This window comes from Macrobrachium rosenbergii, chromosome 22, assembly GCF_040412425.1.
Source record: "Macrobrachium rosenbergii isolate ZJJX-2024 chromosome 22, ASM4041242v1, whole genome shotgun sequence".
NCBI lineage: Eukaryota > Metazoa > Arthropoda > Malacostraca > Decapoda > Palaemonidae > Macrobrachium > Macrobrachium rosenbergii.
In genome coordinates, this window is record NC_089762.1 from 17,051,703 (window position 1) to 17,074,211 (window position 22,509).

A 22,509-nucleotide genomic window follows, 5' to 3' on the forward strand; every position below is an offset into this window, starting at 1 on the left:
CACGAGAGCTTGGTAACTGATCTTCAAATTTCACGCCTGTATATGCATATGTATAAGTATATATATACTGTATATACATATACATATATATACACACATACAGACATAGATACATATATATACACATTTATATATATACCTACGTATATATATGAAATTTTTTTCACCTACACCGTGATTTTTTTTTATGTTCACAAACATGCGCAACAACCGTCGTTTAATATCAGTTTATTATACCTCAGGAATATTTTAACCTAAGGGGAATTATAACTGATAAATGCTTCGTCACCAGATAGATTCGATCTGCTGCCTCCTTGGGAAACAAGACGTACAGTGACTTTTGACCATTAGTAGGCAAAAGCCAATGTGCGTCGTTGTTTCCCAAACAGGCGACGGTTAGAACCCCTCTGGGGATGACGCACTTATGAATTATAATTACCCTTGGTGTAAATTATTCCCAATTTATAGAATACTGGATACTGAACAACACTGTAGCTTAATTTTTGTTAATATATGTATGTACGCATTTATGTATGTATGTATGTATGTATGTATGTATATATATATATATATATATATATATATATATATATATATATATATATATATATATATATATATATATATTATTGTCATTGACACACGACTTTTATATTCACAAATACCTAGCCACAAATGTCACTCAAAGTAAGATCAACAATGGACTAACTTACATCAAATGGAATTTAATTCCCAAATGATAAGGGCATCTGGCCCGCCTAGTGATATCTGACTGGTCAAGTCGACTGTCTATCACAAGGATATTATTAGGTAATATAAGTAATATTTGTGCATTTATATATATATAAGTAATATTTGTGCATTTATATATATATATATTTTTATATAATATACATATACAACATATATATACCTATATAACATTTGATTGTAAATAATATCAGCCTGACCAAGACCACATTACCTTTATTTAAAAGCCATTTTCCGTGATTCAGTTATAGCATCTTTATATACAGTTCAAAAATATGGCTTTTTTAACATCCATTGGATGATGAAAGAATTTATGAGTCAGAGGGAATAGATTTGTAGGCATTTAAACACTGGAGGAGAAATTTCCATATTCAACTTAAAAAAAGTTGGTCCTAATGGTTCTTTTTCCTTTTACTCTGTTCATTTTGGATGTTGAAGTTCTTAGTCATTTGTTTTCGAATGATTTTAAATTGAGACATGGGCTAATTTCATACGAGATTTGACCTAGTGTGTTATTGTGTTATGATGTGTTTCATCATGACTGATAGTGCCTGTTTAGGATTTTTTTGGGAGGTACCGGACCGAACAAGTCTGATCTTTTTTTCGGGTTGGAGGTATTTGAGTATTTGGATTTTTTTCAGAAATAAAGACTGGAGCATTATAGGTTGAGACCATTTACATGTCAATTGCGTTTTGTTGAGAGTTAGTCAGGTGTTGCTCTTTGCTCCAGAGTTTTCATGTCTTTTACGAGATATGATACCTTTTAGTGTTATAAGATTCTCTATTAGTTTGGATAGAATTTTTTTGTGAAGTTCCAAGTTGTTGTGTGCTTAGTAGTGAGTTGACTGTGACTCCACACTTGGAATTAGTTCACATTGTGAGTGTTTGATTTTTGCATTAGTAGTTTTGTTTGGTTCAGTAACATGAAACCTTTTTGTTATTAGACCTTTTCGAGTGTTTTTTGGGAGACCAGTAGTGACATGGGATAATTAGAAACCATGTTCTTTTTGTTCAATATCAAGGTTCGGGGTTGATTGTAAGACGAGTTGTGCTTTGGTCTTTTGTGACTGTATTTCCAGTTGCATTTCTTTGTTTTCCTCATTCATCCCAGAATGTGACTTTACAGTTCCTGAGATTACCACTGTATATGTGTTTTTTGCAAGTGTATGATTAAATGATGTGCCAGAGCAACAAGTCGACGATTATTATATTTTGATGCTGCATGCCGTGTGATGTCTTTTCAACCCGCCGTTATTTCAACAGTAAAAATACCATAACGAGCATTTGGGTAAGTACAAAATCAATGGTTAAATCTTCGATGTTCCAGTATCAGTATATTATGCTCAATTTTAATTGTCTTAATAGTCGAAATTCTTGTTTGGAAGAACCGTGTTTGTAAGATTACATGTTCTAAATCAAATTCATCTCAAATATTAAAGCTTTAGTTAAGAGCATAGCTCTATCTGTTATGTTTTATACATATGCTTTTGTTTTGGTTTGTGCGTTAAGGAGAGCCTTAACTCTTATGGGTGGCCGACTCTATTTCAGAAAATATGGCTGCTAACGCTTCAATGCTTTAAGATGTCTTTAAAATCTTTGTGTTAAAATTTTGATTCCTCAGCAATATTGCCGGTCAGGTGATCTTCATATTCGTGGCAATTTGATCTAGTTACGCCAAAATCTGTAAAAGTTGAGTTTGATCGTTCATTAACGTGATAGAACTGCAGTTGTCTAGACGTAGCTTTGGAGAGGATCCAGGCTTAAATTGAATAAGACTTTGAAATCTCTGTTTTTATGGGAGAAAAATCACTTGTGATTTTTTACCATGATTTTCTAATCATTATGAACTTTTGAACTGGTGTGGGAGATTTAATATAATATTCATACCTCTTTATATTATTGTTTTGTCATACGTTTGCCATATCTTGGCTATATTTTATATTAATTTCATATATTTTTTGGGAGTTTTCTATCATGTTTGATTCTTCCGACAGATGTCTGTGGACAGATGTTTCGTTACAACATTAATGGACTGTTTTGAATAACATGTGTAGACTGGTTTTGATGACTATATTGATTTGGGGATATGTGTGAGTTTGGATATTTTCAGGCTATATAGTATAATCAGAAGTGTTTTATATTTATTATCTAACTATATTTCATTTATTATGCATTCTAATCTTTGTATTTATTCATTTCTTGTTGGGTTATTTAAATAAACCTATTTTTGTAGAAACTACATTACCTTTAAATTTTTAATATTTGGTGAGAATGAAGTTCCATATTTTCACAGAGATTCAGTTATACATACATACATACATATATATACATTATCCGTTCCATGAATAAAGATATATATAAAAGGTAATTAAATATAAATATATATACATAAAATTTCGATTGCAAAATTACGTTCGTTATGCTTAATCCAGTTAATATGCGGATGGGACACTGGCAAAGAGCACCAGAAGCCATTGACATACATACATACATACATATACAGTGCATACAGTACATATATACATTAATATATATGTACATATATGTGTGTGTGCGTGTGTGTGTGTGTGTGTGCCTGTGTGTGTGTGTGTGTGCCTGTTTGTGTGAGCGTATGTAGGCATATGAGTGTTTGCAGTGTAGACGTCCGTGGCTCAGAGATCACATCTCTCGTCTCTCAGTTTAAGATGAATCCCCCTTGAGAAGAAACAACTACTGTCATTAACACAAGTTATGAACTGAGCGAGTACTTTTTTTTTTTTTTTTTTTAGTAGCTTTCCTTGTTCGAACCCAGGAAGGATATAGGGTAACTGGGCTACCATATTCATTTCGAACACTGCTGAGAGACACAGCATTAAGATCCTTGAAAGCCATACCCTCTAATGCAAAAATGCGTATATTTGAAATAATTACGTGCACCCGTGCACACGCACACACATATATAACGTATATATTCATCTTTATATATATTTCTACATATACTCGTATACAAGGTGTCCATCCGGTCTCTTTAAAATCTAAAAAATGTATATTACAAAAGCTATTGATGAGATATCTTAATCAGATCAGTTCTATGTACTCAACAGTTATGAAAGTGTTTAAACACATTGCATTTGTGTATTTCAGGTACCCTGTTGATGAAAGAGGTACTGTTAAATGAATCCCTACAAAATGGCTACTCCTCAAGAAAAGGCACAATGTGTGTCATGGTTTCCTGAAACTAAATCCGATATACAGACTCAGCGAAACTACAGAACTAAATATGGAAGAGATCCACCGTCACATCCGTCAATTCGTGCATGGCACAAGAAATTTATGGACACTGGGACAGTGTTGGATAAAGGGAGGAGTGGACGACCAAGAACATCTGAGTTAAACGTCGATCGTGTAAAACAAGTTTGATCGTTCTCCTACAAAACCCATTCGTGCTGCTGCCAGACACTTACAGTACCACGTCCAACAGGGCACAACTTCCGGTTGTACGCTTACAAAGTATCACTCTTACAGGCACTCGAGCCAAATGATAAACCAAGACGAAAAGAGTTTGCAGTTAACACAGGAATGAATTTCTGAGGATGAAACGTTCCTAAACTAAGTCTGTTTTAGTGATGAGTCAACCTTTCATGTTTCTGGGAAACTGAACACACAATGTGAGAATCTGGGGATCAGAACATCCCCATGTGACTAGGGATTCTTTATATGGGGTTATGTCAAAGACTTGGTCAAAGATATAGCGTATCGAACAAAGATACGGGACATCAATAACCTCAAGCAAATGAACACTGACTCCATTGCCACCATTAATGAGGCTATGCTACAACAAACATGGCAATGTTATGAACCACTACTCGGTTCATCAAGTTCTATCATCAATTACAGAGAGATGGACTGGAAAGACTGGCAGAAGCCGAGACAACGACGGGGAAAGGGGAACAACAAAACGAGCTAAAATAACCTTAATACTAATTTATTAACATTACGTAATATACATATTTACAAGTGAGTCAAGTCTGGCGTAAATCAACAGATAAATATACAACATCAAACAACCAAAGAGTCAGTCAAATAACAAAGATGTAGCAAAATTAGTTAAAAATAAAACATTACCGTCAAAACATCAAATCAAAGTAAATGCTCACGCTACATCAAGAAAACACAAACATTCCAGACAGCATAATGATAATTAACAAGCCTCCAACAGATAATACATAAACATCTACTCAGATATGTCAAGACCACTAAACAAGGGTCACAGAGGATGACCATCAAAGGTCGTCGAGGATGACCACCAAACAACTGCCTTGAAGTCGTCAAAACCGCCCCATGACGGCAAACAGGAACATCTCCATGAAACACAGACGTTCACGGCAGAGTCGATGCGACAGCCAAACTGCTGTCCCAGAGGAATGCTTCCTCTCCACAGATGACTAGGGTTAGCCATCAACTAATCCTCGAACTCGAAGTCGAACTCCACATCCTCGAAACCGTAGGGGCCAACAGGTGACAACTACCTGTCTATGTTGCTAAGCTGTCTGGACCCTGACTCGATGATTACCCAGACTTGACTATCGCTACCAAAGCGAAGACAACAGACGTAAACTCTGTATGCAAAAAATAAACACCACTGGGAGAAGGAGTGCACCCTCAACAAGGGAACAATTGTTCCACAGACAAAACAGGCACTAAGCCTCGCAGCAAGAAATCGAGTACCGTCTTGATGTGCTTCATGCAACTAATGGTGTCCACACAGAGGTGTATTAAATAAGGAAAAAACTTCAATATCTACTCCTAATTTTGTAATAATTTTCACACATCTATTCGTTCATTTGCTTAGAGACTTTTTGGATACCTATATATATATATATATATATATATATATATATATATATATATATATATATATATATATATATATATATATATATAATATAAAATATAAAATATAAAATCTCATACAGTAATTATTAGCTAGAATAAGTCTTCCATACCGCAAAGTTACTTGGGTTTATCACATACAAAAATTACACATATGAACGCTTTCTGTATTTTATATTTGTCACCTGTTTAAATATTTAGTAATTTCAAGCACTACGTAAGAATTTACAAAATCAAACAAATAAACAAATATATATATATATATATATATATATATATATATATATATATATAATACACAAACAGTATATATATTATATTGTGTTATGCTATTGATTCAGACTGTCACTCGATGGGCCGGAGTTCAATTCCACGGACCGGCTGATGAGTAATCGGCTGATGAGGTGATGAAGAGTTAGAGGAATTTATTTCTGGTGATAGAAATTCATTTCTCGCTATAATGTGGTTCGGATTCCACAATAAGCTGTAGGTCCCGTTGCTAAGTAACCAATTGGTTCTTAGCCACGTAAAATAAGTCTAATCCTTCGGGCCAGCCCTAGGAGAGCTGTTAATCAGCTCAGTGGTCTGGTAAAACTAAGGTATACTTAACTTTTTGTACATTATTGACATTCCTTAAGATGAACACATCTTTCATCTTAACTGATGAAATTTCATTATTATTCGAAATGTAATTACGTAAAGGCATCAGTCTGTTAATAGTTCTGATACTGGTTTTATCAACGAAGTACTAAGCTACATTCGTCAAGAGAGATATTTTTTAGGAAAAAAGTAAATTAAGGGGTGAAGTTACATTTGCAACTTTGCTGATGACGAGCCATTACTTGGGCTAAGCTGCGAGTGGGAGTGGTCAAAAGGAGAGGTTTTCGTAACCTTGCATCTTCATTTTTTTTTTAAATACACGGCAATCTCAAATATATGGCAGAGCCATTTTTGCACAGGGCCTTGTGACAAAGAAATCAAATTCAAGTGCGCCACCGTAATATTCTATACTGCAAGGCTCTTGGCAACAGAAATCATTTTTGTACGCTTTTTAAGGACAATGAATGAATATATTTTTGTACAGAACAGTTACTTTTCGTCACTGTTGTTCATATATTCATTACTATTTCTTCCCAAGTAATTTATATACTTATTTTTAGAATTTCCAACATGTTTTCATATTGTTTAACCTACAGGTGGTACGCCACTCACAAATTTAAAGGCCACTTCACGCCCTCACGTAGATAGGTGGTTGGACGGCTTTATTTGCACTTCTCTTGATTTTTAAATTCATTTGAAAACTGTATATATATATATATATATATATATATATTCCATATATATATATATATATATATATATATATATATATATATATATATATATATATTAAATATATATATATGTACTCGAACCACCATATAATTTTAGATTAGTGGTTGAGAATCCCTCCATTCTTTTATATATGTGACGATTTCTCCGAACTACGAAAATAACTATGAGAATCGACATAATGCAGTTTACCAACAACTGTCATTATGATTAACCTCTTTACGATATCTTATGACATTACTGGTTCGTGACTCCACCCTCACGTGCCTAACAAAATCCCGCAATAAACAAACGTCGTGATAACGTTATCGTATATCTGGCACCTTGACAAACAGCCACAGTTTATCGAACATGTTTTTATGATTATCAAGATGTGGAACAAGAATTGCTAAATGATGATGATTCGTTTTGCTTGACACTTGTTTCGAATCTGCCTTTCTGAGACTGGACTGATTAGGCAACATAACCGTGGATGATCTCTGTCGTGTTTAGTCCGTCAATTTTTATATCTACGTGTTTATTGTGGAAGATAGAGAAATTACGTTATCATAACGCGAAGATAACCAAAGGTACTAAATTAACTTAAAACAAAACAACTCCAACGTAGAATTTAAGAAAACAGTATTTTACCTTAATACAAAACCATTCCCTCCCGTACACAGTGGCAAGAGACAATTCCTCTTCCAGTTTTCCCCCAAGTTTGTGAAGGATATATTTCACCTACAATCGTTTTTATCTCTCATTTAAATTACCATTGCCTTCAACTGTGAGCATCGCAGACTTCGGGATACTGACACAAAACTATCTTTTGGTATTGGAAAAAGGTTCCAAGATGAAAAGCTTTACAGGACGAGGGTGATATCGTTTCCTCTTTTCTTTCGTATTCGTTCAAGCGAAAGTGTTTGTCTCTCCTTGATACCTTCGAAGTTTCTTTCTTTCTTCTCATGCCCCAAGTGACTTCCAAAGAAATACGCCGAATCTTGGTTGGTAAGCTAATATGGCTATGGAGGTTACCTCAGTTTATGCCAAAATATTAAGCCAAAATACAAATCAATTTGCAAAGCGTGATTTTTCTTAAATTTCTGTAACAATATCCCCGTGAGATCTTTACCCTGTTTGGTATTCATACAAACTACCATTTCCTTCTACTATGATTTACCTTACACTGGTTTATCATTCTTATTTTAAATCACGTATGAGAAAACTGAACAGTTTCCTGAAGTGTTGGTCTTGAAACTACTAAAATTAGGGTGAATCACGAATAATGTAGTAGAGATACGGTATACATAACAGAAAATCGTTACGCGATGGCAGAAAATACTATTGTCCTGTAATAAAATCCCATTAACATACATCTAACGGAAGCATATAAATATCTAATACATAACTACCTTGCATTTCTTCATTCACAAGTTCTGTGTCACGTAATTGAAAATACACTAAGAAACAGAAATAACATTGGAATGAGGAAAAATATACTATGAAATGGAGAATATAACAGCATCATAATGAAGAATATGTTAGAGGTTGTATTATGTTTTTTATCCTTTGTGTAAATAGTATTATAGTGCCATTATATTATTTTCTATTTCACGATGTATTTTCACTTGCTGGATACAGAATTCTTAAACGAAGAATTTTGTGCCTGTATTTACGCAACAATAAACTGATATAGTTCTGAATGGCAGAAAAACAAAAGAAGGTTCTACAGTATATTGAGGGATATCTGAGATTCTTCTTTGTTTCTCCCTTTACTATGATCACCATCCCGAAAGAAAAACGAATAAATTTCACTGTGCATTTGAAAGCACTTTCTACAAAAAACTGGCACCAAAGACTGCCAAAAAATATTAAGAAATACTAAACACTAGTATTGTGACAAAACCTCTCTGGAAATCGAACCTAGTGAAGCCTGGTACATGGCTGTAACAAATAAAAAGGACGAGTGAGTTTTTCTGTGCGCGCAAGCGAGCGCGAAATACTACATGGGTCTTAAAAGTCATTTAACCTGTTTCTCTGGGAAACATGTCGAAACTCTGGGAAACCACAGAACGAAAGAGAATTATGACACACGACACTTCACTATATCATGTATAATTAGTATTGGTGTTTGTTATGGATGAATTTCTTACTAATTAGAAAGATAATGGGCGACAATTACGAGGGGAGAGATGAACATGAACCCTTGGGTTGTCAGTTGGAATACTTAATGCGGCTGGCTACGTCAAAGCATTGTTATGAGCGAGTGAGGGAGAAGGAGAGAGACACAGAGAGGAAGGTGAGTTTGGGAGTTGGGAGATAAAGCGCGGGGGAAGGGGGAAGGGGGAAGGCACTGGATAGGAAAATGGTACCTTGTTTTTATATGCAAGGTACAGTTTTCGATTTCCCTTTTCTGCATTCTATAGGAGTCGGTTTCTGAACTGGTTGAGATTTCAACATAATTATAATCTTGCCTGGCTGAATTGGCGTCGAAATTCATTGTATCAGAGATTCAGAGTACCAATTTGCAGTTTCTTTTCTTTTTTGTATATGTGGTTGAATGATAAGAACGCGTTTCTGTGGCTGAAACATGAGTGCGATTCTTGATCAGCCGATGTATTTCAAAATGCAGTTTTTTGTGTACAGTATAATATATACTTTGATGGCAGATGTATCATAAAATTAACTTGCACGAATCTTTGTTTCTTCACTTCAGCTAGCACACTCATGAATGTAAATAATTCTCTAGTATATCACAAAATAATTCACAAGCCACAATAGACAAGATAAAAACGATCGCAGAGTAGAATTCAGAGGAGAGTACTCAGTTAATTAGATTTAGCGATGATATTCTTAATAAGTACTTATTCCATCAGAGATACTAAATTATATTATGTATTTTATGATTTTGTAATGCTTTCTTACACTATCTGAACTTTTAACACTGCATTCTGTTTTCCCCCCTTTTACCAATTATACTGACTGCAAAAAAAAAAAAAAAAAAAAAAAAAAAAATTCTGTACTTACTGTAACACAGAGATGATCAGAAAAATATATAAAAAAAACCGCCAGATTGCGATCTTAATGTTACCAAATGTTGGTGCAAACTATATGACTGGATCTAAGATACAATGTCCACAAACTCACTATTATGTAATTAATTTTTACTGTGTTGGTTTTTGGAACACTTGTCATAGAGAGCATTTTTTTTTTTTTTTTTTTTTTTTTTTTTTGACTTGGTCACTATTTTCTTAATTTTCATCGGTATTCAATTTTACTTTTGATGTTCCTCGGCCTGAATGTGTGAAGTAAAAATGTAAAAAAAGGCTGTGTTTACATTTTTTCCTTTTTTTATTTATATATATATATATATATATATAATATATATATATATATATATATATATATATTACATATATTCACATACACATATACTGCATGTATATGTGTACATATATTATGTATAAGTATACATTTATACTTTCAATTAAGCCAAAAATAACTTTCAAATTACCTCGTGAATTATATTTGACATTTGCATCTGCCTCGCACACATTTCGATCCTACGGATACAGGGATGTTCGTGGTGATTGGGACTTATCCACCAAGTTATCGTGATAGACAGAAAATGACACATCCTGTCAAATTCAGGTGATGTGTATGTATATGCCCATATATATATAATATAACTTTATATATACTTGTATATATATGTTTGTGTGTATTTATATATACACACACACACAAGTATTAAACTACAAATACCGTTTAGCATCCGGTTCATTTTACCAAGGGAATAACTCACTCCCAAAGAGAATTATAATCGACAGATGCTTAGTTCCATGCAGGTTTCGAACCGATGTCTGATTTAGCAACAACAGACAGTGGCTTGAACCATCCGGTTATCAAGAGATATAAGTTGATGCTGACTCTACTGTCCAAATGCCTGTAGATTTCAGGTCCTTTATTTAGAATCGGTATAAACCCATCTCCACCATCATGCCTGGTTTAGAAACCAGGCATTGGTTCGAATCCTGCCAAGGACGAGTCAGTTATCAGTTTAATTCCCCTTGGGTGAACTGGATATTAAAATCACGAGTGTATGTGACAAATTCATATATATAAATATATATATACATATATTTATAATTTCATATATATATATAGTATATATAATTTCTATCATGGGAATAGCAACGTGATATAAAATAAAAGCAGAATATTTGGCCTTAAGGAATGTCAAACAATAAAGTGCGAGATCTTTCGCCTTTACTCCTAAGCATACGAGTAACGGAGAAAAATTTTATATTGCACATCACGTTGCGGAAATCCTCTTCCAAATATAATTATTTTCAGCGTTTCTGAGAGAGAGAGAGAGAGAGAGAGAGAGAGAGAGAGAGAGAGAGAGAGAGAGAGGGGTGATGGGGCAGGAGGGAGGTAGGGATGGCGAGGGTAGGGGTGGTGTAAGAGATTGCGGTGTTATGAGCTTCCCTGTAATTAAAGAACTTCTGGTCGTCGGCTAACCGACTATTAAACAATTTTGTTAAAAAACCTGGAGGTTTTTGTGGATAACGATAAGATCAGATATGTACCTAAAGCTAGAAGAAAAAAAGCTTTGCCCCTGAGTATGTCTATGATTTACTATGATAAAAGATAATCCTAACATTCACATCTTAGGGAGAACTTATGAGGCATGCGGCCAAACCTTTTCATTACAATGTAATTAAATTCTCTTCCATCAACAACAATTGCTTTATCCCTTTCTCCATTTCTGATCTCATTATGCAAGCAACAACTTGAGAATGCCGAGGAAGAATGTTATAAGTACATAACCATACCCTTGAAATAGGAGACTTTAGGTTATTATTTCAATGGATTTTCTTATTTCTTGAGAATTACATGAGAAAGACTCGGCTCCACGTAACAGGTTTTCGTAGTTATCTTTTGCAATCATCTATTGAAGCCGTTTAACTTTATCAAAGCTTCTATCCAACATCTTAATGTGAGGTTAACACCAATGAAACGCACCGCTGGGTCGATTACATGCTGCTTGTCGTCAGATATTGGAAGTGATTCCTTAAAAAAAAGGTAAATAAAATCAACCAACACTTAAATGAAACGTGATTTTTTTCAAGCCTTTCATCTTGAGCGCCAGTTCGGGAGGAATCCTTGAGGAAAGACAACAAAATTCTGTAAGTATAGACATGCAGCACTTATAACGCCAAAAAAAAAAAAAAAAAAAAAAATCTAGAAATATGATATCCATTGCAACTGAAAGGGTAAAATAAATCTTGCTCGTCACCTGGTTTATTCACTATCACTTTCTCTCTTTTCCTTTCCCCATCTAGAGCCAAGTTCAAAATGTCAGAGCGAATGACCATTTTTGCCTAACAAGTGTGCCAAAACCTGTATCGAAATTGTAAGATATTTGTATTCTTTTAATTAATCTTTCTAATTAGTCATCCACTTGTCCTTTTATTCATTTATCTGCTTAATAATGTACAGGAAACTAAACCGAAATAATTTTGCTATGAATAACTTGAAATCTGTCGAGTGTGGATGAAAGCACGTTTGTAGAGCCGGAACAAAACAGCACATGGTTCTGTTATTTGTTTGCAATACTTATTACAATCTATAGCTCACTCAGTGTTTATTACCCCTCTTCACCTCCCTTCCTCTCTCCCCTTACGGCAAAAACGACAAACACCGTTACACACCTTGAGGAGAAATAGTATCTGGAGGAAAATTGATTTCAATACCGTATGTAAGGGCAAAGATCACAAAAGCTTCATCGCGAGAAAGATAAAGTCGTCGAATAACTCTCCTTGATCATTATTTCTCAGTGTAGAGATTTTATAAGACTTTATTTGCATTAACTACCCAAACGGTTTTCTTATCAACTAACAGCAAAAATATTCTAACCACAATGCTATGGTTATTCAAATGTTTTGTTTAATTAATATTATTGTCAACTATTGTTCATTTTACTTACGCTGTTTTTGATAATGGCGTCACGGCATCCTTTTACTACTACAGCTGCTAGTTAAAGAAAAATTGATAATTATCATAACTAAAATAAAAAAAATGATTTACTTGCCTCAAAATAGATACCAATCCTCTTGATTATTTACAGTCTTTTACTGCTCCTAATTTTTGTTTCTCAGCTCATCAAAAAGCGTAAACACAGTAAATGAAAAACAAACTGCTTGTCCTTAATTTGCGTAATATTTATGGAAGAAAAAAAAATATAATGGTTCTCTTTCAGCGCAATACTTCAACTTATATCTCTACCCATTTTCAAGATTTAACCTGCTGTTTATGCTTCTCAAAAAACGGCAGAGGTAGGGTAAAATGGAGACGAAAATTACCCATGTGAATAAAACAAAGAAAAAACAGAAGAGCGTGTATGGAGATGAGTATGTCTGTGAGGGTTCTGTTTTTGCGAGAAACTGATGGCATTTTTTCGTACTCCTCTTCTCGTCTTCCACGTCCACATTTCGAGATATCCTTCCCATCAGCGGTCTACAAAGTGACGTCTCCTCAACATTTCAAAATTATGAACTCTTTAACAGGAATGTACGTGTGTACGCATTTTGGACGCTACACTATAAAATAAAATCGAGTTTCTCTAATGTATTATTTCTCAGATGTGCAAAAAATCGATACAATTACATTTGAAGTACATTTCACTTGCGTTTCATGACCCGAATATCTTTAAAAAGGAAAAAAAAATTTTCTAATAACGAGCCTATAACAAACTAGTTTCGTATAAAAAGAATGCTTTAATAAACAAAGCACAGCAAGAAAAGTCTGATGACAGCGTAAAAGCTTCTTTGTGACAAGCTCCCAATTGCAAGAAGAAAAATGTTAAGCCAGCGATGGAGAAGTAACAAACAAAGAAGGAGAGACGGGACGAATTCCCATGTCTCCCGCACAATTAACGACATATCATAAGATCAAGACCTTGAGTGCCACCATCATGTACAGATATATTTAACCGGCCTATTAATCTCTTGGAAAAGTGGTGCTATTATATCGATACTCCTAATTACAGAACTCACGCGACATGATTGGATGTAGGTATTTTTGAAGCTATCCAATAATACCCTGGAATTCTGTCGTATTTTTGGATGTTATTAAGGACCAAATAAGTTTCATTTTTAAAATCCATTGCCTGTAATCGTTTTTCGTAAAAAAAAAATTCTTTTAAAAAATCATGCCCTAAATCAACTCGTGTCAACGAATATATAATATCTTTATGACTGGCATCGAATGAAAACGATCCTGCTTGTGTCCTAATTTCGTCTTTGCTTGGTCGAAAATACTGCTTAAAGTACTCACCAGTTCTAATGCCCTATTATTCAAGACACTGATATCTTTTATAACGTGTTAAATCGTTTTCGGATGCTGTGCACACCACAAACACACACACAAATGTATTACTGAATTTAGTTACGACTTCTCAAGAACGTTTCCGATACACAAATAACTTATTACCCTCACAGCAGGTTTCACTGCACGCACACACACACATATATACAGTATATAAATGTGTGTGTGTGTGTGTGTGGATGAAAAATGTATATATAAAATTAAAACGGGGGGAAGAAAAGAGCGTTATATTTAGGGATATTTTTGTCGCCCCTTTTCGAGACAATACTGATTTTGTTCTTAAACAAGTGCACTATTTCCGCAAAGATTATCTAAATCATAAGCAATTATGGATAAAAGATTCATTAGGTTCCGGCTAAGTCCGAGGATAAGGAATGTTTATTTTCTTTAGAACAGAATACTCACTGATATGATCACTATCTGGTCTCCAAGAACCTTGTGACAGATTTATATTATTGATATATTTTTAAATAAAGCAGCTCCAGGCATCTCTCCTTTCAAAAAACAAACTCTGTTATATCCCAGTGTATACTATGGCTGGTACTACTTGTATGATCACAAATGACAGAGTTTAAATACAAGTATCTTACCGATCGTGTACGTTCGATATTTAACTGTGAGAGGGTTTTTTTTTCTGAGAAACGAACTTACAAGATTTCCGCACCTTTGCAATTTGTCATTCACATGCTGCAAATTTTGGGCAGTTCCATATTCCTGTTTGTGTCAGTGACAGCCGATCAGATGGTATTACGGTAGTTAAAGTTTTATTTTGTGTTTGAGTGTGTCCGTATGTATGTATGCATACACATACACACATACATATATATTTGTATGCATATATATATATATATATATATATATATATATATATATATATATATCTATAAATATATACATATGTATACATATATACATACATACATACATAATATATATATATATATATATATATATATATATATAATTATATATATACATATATACAAATTCACAGAAACACTTCTTTGGTTTCTCCATATGATCTCTATTAAGCGATCGTTGGCCCGTAGAAGCAGCTCCAGTAATATAAAATGATGGGATCTTGCACGGCACGTCATTATCATCTCCTTTGGATTCGTGAGGAGCGGGAAGCTTTCCAACCACTATTTCTGGTCGCCATTCAGTCTTATAATACCTGTGTAGTGGCTTCCTCTGACAGTGAATAATGGCCTGATGAAGTGGTCTTGAGTGTTATTGGAGCTAAATTAGGTGCAATATTTTTACATGGTCGAAAGTAAAAATCTGTGGTTCCTGAGACCTACTGTGCAATTCAATTTCCGCGTTTTATGTTTAAATTTTTCTGCAGGTTTTAAACATGGTTCACTCCAGTCATTAATCTCTTTTCCATTTTGAACTTTTACGATGTTCGCTTTCTTCTCTTTTACCGTAATTCTATAATCTTCTCTACTAGGTTCCATTTTATGTTTTATAAATAAAAACGCCAATGAGGTACTTCTGTTTTAACTTATCGATTGCCCCAGACTGACGTATAAGAACTGAAAGTCTGTAAGACCAGTATTAAAAATGTCATCTCTGAATTCCTGATGTACTTTTACATTTGTGTGTGGATGAGTTTTCCAGTTATTTCATATATATACTGACTTTATGCAACACAATGTTCGTCGTTAGTGTTATTCTTTACTGACGGTTTATTTTTCAGAACATACAAAATATTCTTTTCATCTCTATTCATATTTTATTCACCTGAATAATTTTACAGTCAAAATTGGCAAGATTTTGGTTTCGATTTTCAATTTCGGCTGTGACCTTATCGAAATTTTATTACTACCGAGTATTAATGTAGCACAGGAAGGAGGCTTTAGATATGTTTGTACAACAGTTCCTCATATCTGAGACCAGAAGATAAAGTAACAGAAAATTACATTCTAAATGAATAATAATGGAGGTTTAGAATGAGACAAATGAAAATAAATCTAAACATTTTAATTACATATCTACATTTCTTTGTATAAATATATATTTTTCAGCACAGAACACTAATAAATACATTTTAAGGTGAGATCTATTCAGTATGTGTGAAACGGGTAACTAGAGGAGTGCTGTTGAAAGAAGCATAAAAAGGAATAAGGTACCCAATAAGCAATGCCTTCTTCAGAGAGGAAGAAGTAGCTTTGCGGCATCATTAAATTCATCTAAACGAAAGTATTCTACATTACTTCTTAATTTAAAATCCCTCGTGTTTTTTGTTCCAGTGCAAAATTTTTTTATTTCCCTATCAGTAATCCCTGTTCTATGCTCTAGTGTAAGGAAAGGTTTACTAGCAACGTGGTTAAGATTTATATCCTCAGTGATACAGAATAGAAATGAAATACAATAGGTGAAACTACAGTTCATTTTCTCAAACGTAAGTCTTTTCCTTGTACTTATTATTGTTGCATTAACACTTGGTGAACAACATACGGTAAAAATACGTCAAATGAATTTTTAACATTCACAATGCCCCTATGCTAAATTTGATCAATCATCTTTTACCCACAAAATTCACCGTAAGCTGAGGTAAAAGAAAAGCATAAGTTAAAGAAAAGAAGTAACCTTAAAGTCAAAAAATAGAAATATTTATAATCTCTAACATCAAAACAGAAACGGGAATAAGTATGTTAACAATAACATAAGCTGAGAACAACATAAGAACGTCAATAAATCTTAGGTAAATAAAGTTAAAAAATGTGAGGCAATTTGCAATTCTATAGACAAATAATAAAATAAATTAATATAAAGTAATATGAAAGGTAAACAGAAAGCCTGACGGAGAGTCATGGAATGCTGAGTCAGCATCGCCACTAGGACGATTCATTCTTGAACATATCGGTCTTGTTACCCCGCTGAATTTCAGCGTTCCCTGTTTAGATCTTTTTATATACTTTCTTGCTTACAGCTTGGCATTACAAGCTTGTGAAACTGATTTTTGGCGCTTCAGCTTCACTGCAATTTCATTAAAAGATTCAGTGTAATTAAATTTATAAAGGTAATGTAAATTATATAAGACAACTAGCAGAGCAAAGTAATATTTAGGAGAATTTTGACTTTTTCTTCGTGAAAACTGAAACTGAAATAAAACAAGTTAAAAATCTGAAGAAAATTGAAAATGTCATTTTTATTTTTTCAAAGCAGAATCATACAATCATAAGTTGAAGTTGCAGCCGTCTCGTCCTATTTGTCGTCAAGGAGAGTCACGTCTGAGGAGAATGAGGTGGGAGTGAAGGGGTTAAGCGTGGGAGGTGGGAAGAGATTGATTTGTGATTTTGTGGAGTCTGATCACCTCACCCACTCTACTCCATCTCCGCTCCCCCGGCCAAACGATCTGGACTCAACAAAAAGATATTCTACTACGTGACGTTTCATCCGAAGGTCTCAACTCTCTCTCTCTCTCTCTCTCTCTCTCTCTCTCTCTCTCTCTCTCTCACATACACACACACAACACAAACACCAACACACGCACACACACACACACACCACATTCTTACCCAAGGAAATTCTTGTTTTGCATGAAAACCTTTGACAAGAGCATCTGACTGAAATGAGAACTATTTGAATGTCCGAAAGAATTTGTCAGTTTGGACACCTCAAAGAGACATGAAATTTTTGGATAACAGGTAAGGTAACAAGAAGCGGCAAACCTTTCAACAGATTAACAAAACTAATGGAATCATCTTATGGGGAGGTACATACGGGTTAATTTCTTAAACAGCCTCTTGTACTTTTAACAGTCGAAAACAATCATTATCATTTGTGTTGTTAAACGGGGAGCATTAAATAGCAATAATTATAGTTAAAAAGAATAGATATTTATCTGATGAAAAAGTTAATGGCACTCTTTCATTAACATTACATACATAATATATATATATATATATATATATATATATATATATATATATATATATATATATATGTACATATATATTTATATTATATACATCTATATATATGTGTATATATGTATATATATACTATATATATATAATATATATTAATATATATATATATATATATATATATATATATATATATAATCTGTTCCCCTGCTTTAACTAGCCTCTTTTTTGGTCGATAACGTGAACTTTCAAACTGCAAGTCCTTTTCCGTAGGTTATTACTACCAGGGATTATCATCGCGTGGCCTCAGACCCTTCCCACGAGTAACAAAAGTCGAGCACTACCAGTGTTCTTGAACAAGCACCTTCAAGCGCTTACTGATATTTTCACTGTTAATTATCGAATTATCATTATGTCTATCCAACCGCGGATACATTATAATTTTTTTTAAAGGACTTTCAGTTTTCTTCACTCACTAATATTCTTCCAATCTTATATACACTATTCTCCACATTATGTACAACAACATCAAGGAGTCCTTGATCTTAAACTATAAAAATATACTGTCTTTTATTTGCACACATTATCACTTTTTTGGTAATTGATTATTCATCGACCTCTACTCCGCCCCAGTTTCATTTTATTAACTCGTTGTGAATGATTATCAAAATAGTGGCTCTGGTTTTATCACGTTCTGAGACACGTTACTTATACTGAATGCACTACACTTCTAGTATATTTTCTGAACCATTAGTTGCGGAATTGTTTTCAGTAGGCAAAGGAGCAGGAGTAATTGTCACTTCACAGGAGACTCGCCTCGTGTTGTCACCATCTTCATCATTTTCCTCTTCATCCTCGTTTTCAACGTCGATATCTTCTTCTTCTTCCTCCTCCTCCTCCTCTTCCACCTCTCCTTCCTCCGGCTTCTCTGAAGCAACAGATGTATCGGGGGATACTGTGCGGCCGTAATCTAACGTAGGAAATGAAGAGGCAGCAAAAACAGCTGAGAGCGGGCTAAAGTCAGCGGCCGAGACCAACGAAGGCCTAATAGGAGTTAAGGGTGGTGGTAGAGGACTCCTCCATGTCTCCTGGGCAGGTTTCGGAAGAAGTAAACGCCTGGTGCCACCGTCCAGTATAGTCGGGCCATCATTTTCATGTTTCTTTAAATGGCGGTCAAGGTTAGTCTGTTGGCCGAATGCTCTGTCACAAAGACGACATTTGTAAGGTTTTTCTTTATTATGAATATTGCGCACGTGACGCTGCAGGTTAGATGATATACTGAAGGACCTCTCGCAGAATTTGCACTTGTAAGGCTGTTCCCCCGTATGAGTTCTTAAGTGTCGAGTCAAATTTGCTGATCGGGGAAATACTTTCCCGCAAAATTTGCAGCAATATCTTTCCCTGGGCTTTGAATGGTGGCTCAAGGAGCCTGGGGTCGGGGTAACCTCCGATAGCCGATGGTCGCTCAGGGCCTCGTACAGTGCCGGATGTCTAGGAGGGCCAGTGAGCGCAGGGTACGCTCTCATAAACGGATATGAGTACGGGCTGCCAGGTAAATGCAAAAGTGGATACTGTGGACTCGTCGGGGTCGGTCTTGTAATCAACGAAGGGTACTGCATTTCCTTACTCACCCGAGCATAGAGCAATGAAGCTGGTGCTAAAGGTCTCGGGTACAAAAGTGGCACTGGTGCCTTGTGTGCAATACTTGAGGGCTCGGTGAAAGAAAAGTTAAGGGGACACTCTGAGGGTCTTTTCGTGGCCCTTTCTGATGACGAAGGCGATTCAGAACGAGCTGATGACGATGAGGGCGATGGCAGTGGCTGCGAAGGCGACCTCTCCTGGTGAAGAGAAAGCCGAAGAACAGGGGTCATATTTGGGGACATCTGATTTGGACTCGTCACAAGGTTCATATTCTCATCTTCCACTGTTCGACGTTTCTTAAATTCCACTCTCAGGTCAAGTGGCTGTTCAGATTCGGCTGGGTCAAGAGGTCGCGTCGCAGACATCATGGTTAACTGTCTGTTAGATCTTGAAAGATCAAACGGAAGATCAGTGGCCGTTCTTGGTTCCTCAGAAGCCTCTTCACTCTGACGAAGATCAGGACAAGATGCAGCCATCTTGGGCGAGTTTTGTGGTTCAGGTTGCGAAGAGTGGTGAGTCAGATTCGTAGATTCTTCGTAAGTCGCCGCTGGTCTTGAAGGCTTGGCAGGCACCACACGTGCTGCCACGTGCACAAGCGACAGCTCTGAAGGCTGCGAAAGTGACATGATGGCGGCACTCGGCCAGTGGGTGGTGGCAGCCAGGTTGCTCAAACAGACGTCACAAGGGCGAAAGATGACTCTCTCCTTGACGTATACGACTGTAACAAAAGAGAAGAGAAATGCTGTTAGCTTTCAATCCAAACTAGGAAATCATCCACATGTACAAAATTGAGAGAGAGAGAGAGAGAGAGGATAAAACCTTATGTATCTCTTGTCCCTCTCTCTGTAACTGATAACGTGTTACCAAATACATTAAAGATAATACCTGAACTCAAGATAAAACCAAAGTAGTAATTAATACGAGAGAGTTAGGTTGAACGGGTACTCTGCAGCGAAACACAAAAGGGGAAAGTGTTGTACTGCTGCCTTGATCTTTAAGTTAACCACAGCTACACATTCGCCTCTTGGATTTTCCCAATTGTTTCTTTACTTCTTTGTAATACAGGAAAGAGAACGGCACGCCAAATGTGCTTTAATGACTTATTGTGTTCCCCGATTTAGAACATTTTTAATTTCGCACAATGCACATCATGCTCAGTTTATATTTCTCAAGTAGCATGTCACAGTTTTCCATATCTAATGCTAATATTTTACATGTATCTTCTATTACCACCACCACCTCCAAAATTTAATAATAATAATAATAATAATAATAATAATAATAATAATAATAATAATGGTAAAAAACTTTAAAAGAGGCCGAGTTATTACGATACAATCCGAAGGCGAGAATCGTAATCGACCTAATCTAACCACCGTCATGACAACATTAAGGCAAGCAGAGAAATACGGGAGCTGAAGGAGTAATGATGTCGTCCACTATGAGAAAAGATTAACTTTGATCTTCTTACATTACAGGAGCTGTTAAAAGGCAACTGTATAAAGAGTTAAATAACATCATGATTCTGATGGTAGCAACTTTCATTACCGGAAAGATTTCAACGTTATTTACATCATCAAATGATTAAAAACAAAAAAGCCAATGGATATATCATAAAAAATCTCGTTCACACAAAATAAATATCTTACAAATACTATGCATATGTATATATGCATACATGCACACTATCAAACTCCTAAGATCATTTATATGTCAGGCTTATCTTATGTGCAAGGGTTTGTGTGACCGGTATTTGCCACTAATCATTAGTTGTGTAACTTCCGTGAAAACATGTCACTTTCATACGGTGGTGCGATTTCACCAGGCAAAACTCCACTGTTTTTGCAGGAAAATTTCTGTCTTTTTATTATTATTTTTTTTATTATTATTAGTAACTTTGATACATTAACTGTCAGTATCAGGTGTCCGCCAAATATAGCGCTTAAATTTACTACGCACAGATTATCAATGATTCTATATTTACCCAGTAAACTACTAACATAATTAATCATTTTCTTTTGCAATACAGGTAAATAACAAACGTTTCATCTTCCACTTAGTATCTTAACATTCGTATACTGATCATCAAATGAAATAATCATTAATAGTAATATGTTATGATCATTTATATATGATTTTCTGGGTACAATATATTTTGGCGCTTATAATATATATATATATATATATATATATATATATATATATATATATATATATATATATATATATATATATGTGTGTGTGTGTGTGTGTGTGTGTGTGTGTGTGTGTGTGTGTAGGAATAATAGCCGAATCAATCTTTTTAAAGAATAACTGCTTTGACGAACTCCGATGGACACTTGTAGCCAAAAAACCGACGCATATTTGTTTCTTGACCATTATCCAAAAATGACAATTACCTAACTAAAGATCATTCAAATGGTTTTCTTTTCTATCGTCGTTATTGTCATTCAAGGACACGCCCAAATATTTAGGCAGATTTCTGAGAGAGAGAGAGAGAGAGAGAGAGAGAGAGAGAGAGAGAGAGAGAGAGAGAGAGAGAGAGAGAGAGAGAGAGAGAGAATTATTTTTCCCTATTCTTTCTGCTACAAATGCCATGCAATCAACAACACTGTAATGAGTGTTTGTGACCCTCACTTTCGTGAAAAATAGAGGGTCATGTAACCTA

At 35.0% G+C, this 22,509-nt stretch overlaps 1 protein-coding gene across 3 annotated transcripts in view; it reads right to left on the reverse strand.

Moving 5' to 3' along the window:
- Positions 1–18,785: 18,785 nt before the first annotated feature.
- The window catches only part of LOC136850602 (transcription factor hamlet-like), a 340,200-nt gene continuing 336,476 nt past the window's right edge, over positions 18,786–22,509 (reverse strand). For all 3 annotated transcript variants that reach the window (XM_067124283.1, XM_067124282.1, XM_067124284.1), the window contains one exon: positions 18,786–20,559. In XM_067124283.1, the coding sequence (XP_066980384.1) occupies positions 18,923–20,467 (1,545 nt within the window). In that variant the 5' untranslated portion in view covers positions 20,468–20,559 and the 3' untranslated portion in view covers positions 18,786–18,922. The remainder of the gene's footprint in view (positions 20,560–22,509) is intronic.